At 37.1% G+C, this 7,349-nt stretch overlaps 1 protein-coding gene across 1 annotated transcript in view; it reads right to left on the bottom strand.

Moving 5' to 3' along the window:
* Positions 1-8: 8 nt before the first annotated feature.
* Positions 9-7,349, bottom strand: part of LOC131936680 (protein Jumonji) — a 41,654-nt gene continuing 34,313 nt past the window's right edge. The window contains exons 19-22 of the mRNA XM_059293728.1: positions 4,169-4,293; positions 3,325-3,499; positions 2,152-2,259; positions 9-1,323 (exon numbers count right to left, since the gene is read on the bottom strand). Of these exons, the coding sequence (XP_059149711.1) occupies positions 1,198-1,323; positions 2,152-2,259; positions 3,325-3,499; positions 4,169-4,293 (534 nt within the window). The 3' untranslated portion in view covers positions 9-1,197. The remainder of the gene's footprint in view (positions 1,324-2,151; positions 2,260-3,324; positions 3,500-4,168; positions 4,294-7,349) is intronic.

The following is a 7,349-nucleotide window of genomic DNA, read 5'->3' as shown; positions in this document are numbered from 1 at the left end:
ATTAAAAATAGTTGTAATAAATTTTTTACTAACATGAATTCAGATTTACAATCTATACATCAGTTTCAAATTGTATAAAAATAAATATTTTTTTCTATTAAAAATCTTAACATAGTCATAAAAAAAAAAGTTAGTGATTACTGGAGAGTGACAGATGAGAAAATGGTTTCATTTACTTCAATGAGACAATACCAGTTGATTAGGGGAGAGGGCCATGACAACAAAAGATATTCAACAGCACACTAAATTAAATCCTAACTAAATTTTACTGTTGAAGAAAAAGGAATATAAAAATGACACAAATAAAGAATCTGACTAGCACTGTCAATTGTTCAATTAAAATGTATCAAAATTTCTGTACAGATAAAACAATTTCAAGATAAATGAAAATTCAATATTTTTATGCAAACTTAAAAAAAAAATACACTCATTCCATTAAATTAACTTTTGGCAAATTGCACTTGATTCAATATCTATTTTCACATGAACAAATGGTCATATGAATGAAATGTGAGTTATGCTGGTACAAAAATACTGAGTTCTTGAATCTTACAACAATCCTCACATTACTGACAACATTTCATTGCCAATTAATAAGGCCCCATTAAAATGATTATTTTATTTTAAATAACAAAATGTAAACCAATACATTTGCTTCTAAAAATTTAAATATTAATGATTAAAATGGTCTCTAGCTTTAAAAAGGTTACATTACATTAACAATAAGATAAGACAATGTTTTATACAAAAATTTCATCCTTTAAAGCTAGTAACAGGTGCAAAAGAAACTTCATAGGAATCTCACTGTTTTGTTTAACTGAGCATATTTAAAAACTTGTTTAAAAAAAACAACACATTTGTACAATTAGGCTGTAAATACAAAATTAAGATCTTTAAAACAAATGCTGCAGTTTTACATTCTAAGAAATATCAAGTACATAAACTCAATACAAACAAGTTTGAGGTATATTGAAGGATCCACAGATTTCAGGAATTATTTGTTTTAAACTACATTACATCAATTCAGTAATGTATTTTCACACATTACATCAAGCTCAAATATACAAAATAATATTCAACTTCATAAAACAATATTTAACTAACAAAAAAAAAAATTTTTTATAAAAAAAAAAAAGTCAGAAATTTCCACCAAAACTAACAAAAAAGTGGAATTCAAAGGAAGCAAGAAAAATAAGACTATTGTGTTGTCTGCTTAGTGTTTGTTTTGATTTTGCTGCCAGTAGAAGAAATTGCTTGTTCTGTTTTTGATGTTAGAAGAGTTAACCTGTCTTTGGCATTCTTCAGCATAGATTCTAATTCAGTCTGCAATGTTGACAACATAATATACACTTTTAACAATCTCCAAAAACATCATTCAAATCATGCTAAAAAGAAGCAATTTTATAAGACTGTATCCGATTGCAGCCTAAATTGTATGAAATTTTCAGGCCAATAACAATAATTAAAATTTACAGTAAATTTTTTTTCTGTTTTCAAATTATTTTCCAATTACTTTAAAAGCATACAGTAAATGCTAAAAAGCTGATCTTTGAAACTACAAGAACAATCATCTGTGATGACCCTAGTTTAGGTTAGAGGTCAAGTAGATGGTATAAACAGATTATAGCTTATTTAGACCAATGGGAATACAGGAGCTGACCGGTCACGTGGGACGGTCAGCTGACCACTGGAGCTTGGGGTAAAAAGCAGACAGTGATAGGTAGCGATAGAGATGGTCGGAGATAGGTTGAGGTTGAGTAAGGGAACAGACAGGTAAACATGTTAAAGTTAGAGGTAGATAGTGTCTTAGGGATGGTCATGGGAGGGTGTAGTTAGGTAGAGGTGTGTAGTTAGGTAGAGGTGTGTAGTTAGTTGTATTAGTAGACAGTATATAGTAGAGACTAGTTAGGTAGAAGTAGGAAGTTGATTTTTGTAAATAAAGAACATCATATTTTGTATTGGACTTGTGTGTGGTGATGACACAAAAATAAAACTAGACCAAGGATCGGGTCTTCATCATCTCCATCAACCCTGACCCCCACATCATCCTAGGGTGTTGACTAGTTTTTTTTTTAGCTGTGATGATTGTTTTCTCACATATTATAGGCTATTGAATTTAAGCAAGTTATTTATGTAAACAAAATTACTTACTTGATTATAACGCAAAAAAAGTCGAGTGGTTTTTAAATTCTTTTTCTTTTGAACATGTTTGAGTCCATGTTCTAGGCATAGAACCTGCTCATCCTGTTCATTCAATACCTGAGGTACAAGATAAACAAACTAGTGAGTATGTTACATTTTATCACTAGACATAGAACCTGCTCATCCTGTTCATTCAACACCCGAGGTACAAGATAAACAAACTAGTGAGTATGTTACATTTTATCACTAGACATAGAACCTGCTCATCCTGTTCATTCAACACCCGAGGTACAAGATAAACAAACTAGTGAGTATGTTACATTTTATCACAGGAAACTGGAAGGGATATTTGAATAGGGCAGAAGATACCATGGAGAGATATTTGAATAGGGCAGAAGATACCATGGAGAGGTATACATTTTATCACAGGAAACTGGAAGAGATATTTGAATAGGGCAGAAGATACCATGGAGAGGTATACATTTTATCACAGGAAACTGGAAGAGATATTTGAATAGGGCAGAAGATACCATGGAGAGGTATACATTTTATCACAGGAAACTGGAAGAGATATTTGAATAGGGCAGAAGATACCATGGAGAGGTATACATTTTATCACAGGAAACTGGAAGAGATATTTGAATAGGGCAGAAGATACCATGGAGAGATATTTGAATAGGGCAGAAGATACCATGGAGAGATATTTGAATAGGGCAGAAGATACCATGGAGAGATATTTGAATAGGGCAGAAGATACCATGGAGAGGTATACATTTTATCACAGGAAACTGGAAGAGATATTTGAATAGGGCAGAAGATACCATGGAGAGGTATACATTTTATCACAGGAAACTGGAAGGGATATTTGAATAGGGCAAAAGATACCATGGAGAGGTATTTGAATAGGGCAGAAGATACCATGGAGAGATATTTGAATAGGGCAGAAGATACCATGGAGAGATATTTGAATAGGGCAGAAGATACCATGGAGAGATATTTGAATAGGGCAGAAGATACCATGGAGAGATATTTGAATAGGGCAGAAGATACCATGGAGAGATATTTGAATAGGGCAGAAGATACCATGGAGAGATATTTGAATAGGGCAGAAGATACCATGGAGAGATATTTGAATAGGGCAGAAGATACCATGGAGAGATATTTGAATAGGGCAGAAGATACCATGGAGAGGTAGCAGATCCTGTCACAGAGCTCACAGACTTTCTCGTTCTCTAGCACAGCCAGACGTTTCTTGCTTGTACTGGGGCCTGGTGGTGTGTACTCATTAAACACTGAACGCTTTTCTGTCCGGAGGCCAGCAGCATACAGCTGTGTCCTCATGTCCAGCTCCTTGTACCTGGGGGAGACGTGTGGTCATTTACAACAGGCAGCACTGCTTGCTCAGGTCAAAAAGCTAATTTTAATATCATCTTATGTCACTCATTTCATCGTAGAGATCACCCAGTATAAAGTAAGTCTTAAGATGATCCTAAGTCTAATTTACCTAGTATAGAGTCTAGTCTTAAGATGATTTGCCACTTAATTGCTGATTACCCAGAATAGAGTTTAGTCTTAAGATGATCACTAACTTAATTGCTGAGATCACCTAGTCTTAAGATCTGAAGTCATTAATTTAATTGCTGAGATCACCTAATCACTGAAGTGATTAATTTAATTGCTGAGATCACCTAGTCTTAAGATCTGAAGTCATTAATTTAATTGCTGAGATCACCTAGTCTTAAGATCTGAAGTCATTAATTTAATTGCTGAGATCACCTAATCACTGAAGTCATTAATTTAATTGCTGAGATCACCTAATCACTGAAGTGATTAATTTAATTGCTGAGATCACCTAGTCTTAAGATCTGAAGTCATTAATTTAATAGCTGAGATCACCTAGTCTTAAGATCTGAAGTCATTAATTTAGTCTGTTGATCGTCTGACAGATCTAATGTTTAGAGCAGCCAATTGTTAAAGCCACTAAACCTGCTGGTCTGGCACTAAATGGAAGAATGTGTGGACTTACACCAGAGAGGAGAACAAGGGCAGAGCCTCGGTCAATGTTGGGGCGTCCACTTTACTGTCCTGTGTTAGGCCACACAACAAGGAACACATAGAGAACAGCTCCCTCTCACCACTCTTGGTCAGTGCCTGAGTCAATGGTCAACAATTAATTAGAGCATAGCATGTCATGAGGGGAAAATAACTGGCAGAAAAACAGATGACTGAAGTAAGAAACAAATGACTGAAGTAAGAAACAGATGACTGAAGTAAGAACAGAGCCGGCGTTAGGGGTACGCGGGGCCTATGGCCAACCATCCGCGCGGGGCCTTAAATTTTTTTCATTGGTGTATAATTAAATAAAACATGTACAGTGAGGCGTTTTTTTTTCCTTCTCAACGCTAATTAATATTTTTAACGATATATATGTATTTTTAAGCTGTTTATCAATGTCGTATTAACATTAAGACACTGATTAACAAATAATTTGTTTACTTAGAAGTGCTTTCGAAACGTTGCTTGTTTCTGTTAAGGCTTTTTGTTTGAAAAGTAAAAAATAAAACAGATATAAGTTTGAGACACGCATCAAAGTGACGATGAACGTCAGCTTCAAACCTGATTTTTTTACATTAATGTTGAAAATCTTACCAGTACGTTCACAAACGAAGATCTACTTTTCTTGCCTTTCGTGAGGAAAATTCCATGATTATATCATCATAGTCCAAACTGGAGGCTATGTCTTTTTCTATTGACAGAATCGACAGGCCGCAAAGCCTGTCTTGGGACATCGTTGATCTCAAATAGTTCTTGATCAACTTCAGTTTGGAGAAACTTCTTTCGACGCTTGCAACTGTGACTGGAACTGTTAGCAAGATTCTGTAGGCGATCGCCGTATTGGGAAAGGAATCCCGAATACTCCAAATGTACTGAAGGCATTGTTTGGCTGACTTAATACCTTCGGGCAAAATTTCTCGAAACATTGTGAGCTCTGTACACAAATCTGCCCCGTTTAAGTCACGTGAGCTCACCGATCGCAACGCTATATCAAGATTTATGCAACTTTTTAATAAATCCTCATTATTTAATTTTCTCATTGTGTTTATGTTGTAGAGAAACCCAAAAAGTGAATCGTATTGTCGTAGTTGTTCAAATCGAGTGTTCATGCCAATAATTGCTTGATCCATTATACATAAGAAATACTCTGTTCTAAACTCATCTTCACCCGATAACGTGCTTTCATCTGGTACTCTCAACAGTGGCATTCAAAGTGTGTGGATGCCGGGAAAAATAGCAAAACATTGATAGATTTCGGAATAAGCTCGAATCGTGAAAAACACTGTTTACAGCTATAGATATCCAAATGAAATGATTCTCAAATGTAATCACGGACGCTCAGTAAGGTGGAACACTGGGGGGGGGGGGTGACAGTTGGTGGGGTGAGGTGAAGCCCGTGAAGGATAACTGTACATTTAAATCTATGGGATGCCAAACCCTAAAAAAAAATCAGTTCGGGTACTACGTTACTGGATCTCTGACCGCAGCCATTCAAGAGAAGGTGCGTGTTTATAGAGCGTCCGCGTATTACATTACAGATTAAGACCGCGTTCTCACAAGAGAAGGTCCGTGTCTATAGAAAGTGAACCATGTGCTTCATGTTATTTATGAGTTTCGCGATGGCATGCTCGGACTGCCGGTAATTTAGACGTTTGAGAAATCAGGAGAACTTTACCATAAAACAGTCTCGGCCCGATATATCAAACAGTATAGACTTTATAATTTGTTTAGTGTGCCTACACTATTTTAAAACAAGAATCACTATGGCCTTAACTATTATACTGAATATCCCTAAACAGAGGCGTAGCGAGGGGGGGGGGGGTGGGGCGGGAGTGCGGATCGCACCGGGTGACACCATTTAGGGGGTCGACACCAAGGCAAAAAATAGCAAAATATATAGAGAAAAACTTGAGGGGGGGGGGGGTGCAAATCGAAAGTTTGAGGTGGGGGGGGGGGGGGGTGCAAATTGAAAACTTGAGGGGGGGGGGGTGCAAATCGAAAGTTTGAAAGTTTTTTCCTGGGAAGGGTCGCTACGCCTCTGGGGGGGGGGGGGGTGACACCATTAAGTGCCGCACCGGGTGACACCCGACCTCGCTACGCCACTGTCCCTACAATTAATTAAAATAAACATGTGCTTAATCACTTTACGAATACCGTTAAAGTTTACCAAAATGAAAATGGACATAATTACTGTATAAATGCCCTTCAAAAATATAAAAATAAATACAAGTATAATGTATTTAAAGATGACCTGACAATATATAAAATAAATATGAACATAATTACTGTATGGATGCCTATAATTACATAAAAGATGCCCATACCGTGTATAAATTGTGATTTTAGGGATAAATACTCTGGATTTCTGGGGCATGTCCCCATCCGCTCCCCTCCCCCTCCTCCTCTGCAAGCCATCATCAGGTCACTGACTGTTTACTACAGGCACCCCCGCCTGCTCACTAAAAAAACGTCTTCAACGGTCCGCAAACAATAGGGTATCTTTTTACGTTTTTCCCGATTTTACCTCCCATGTCAGGTCGGGGGCTAATTCGCGACCGCCATCTCCAGTCACCTCAGGACAATAGCGAGTCGACCGTGTCAGCGATGTGTGACACTAATGTCTTTCTTTAGAATAACGGTCTGTCCCAGTCCATGTAGAGGATAACTCACTAACATCAGCCGTGGCCTCAGTTTTAACATCCAACAATTTCGGCCATTTCATTGGGTTGTTTTTTTAATTTAATTCAGCAAAGATTATTTAAGTTTACAAACTAATTCAGGCAACAATGGCGCTGCTGAAGCGCGGGGCCCCTTCAAGCGCGGGGCCTGCGGCGACCGCCCCGTTTGCCACCCCCTAACGCCGGCTCTGAGTAAGAAACAGATAATTGAAGTAAGAAACAAATGACTGAAGTAAGAAACAAATGACTGAAGGAAGAAACAAATGACTGTAGTAAGAAACAGATGACTGATGTGAGAAACAGATAATTGAAGTAAGAAACAAATGACTGAGGTAAGAAACAAATGACTGAAGTAAGAAACAGATGACTGAAGTAAGAAACAGATAATTGAAGTAAGAAACAAATGACTGAAGTAAGAAACAGATGACTGAAGTGAGAAACAGATAATTGAAGTAAGAAACAAATGACTGAAGT

This window comes from Physella acuta, unplaced genomic scaffold, assembly GCF_028476545.2.
Source record: "Physella acuta isolate Inbredline_101_S28 unplaced genomic scaffold, ASM2847654v3 ptg000184l, whole genome shotgun sequence".
Taxonomy (NCBI): Eukaryota; Metazoa; Mollusca; class Gastropoda; family Physidae; genus Physella; species Physella acuta.
Note: the sequence above shows the minus strand (reverse complement) of the source record. Positions and strands in the feature narration are given on the sequence as shown.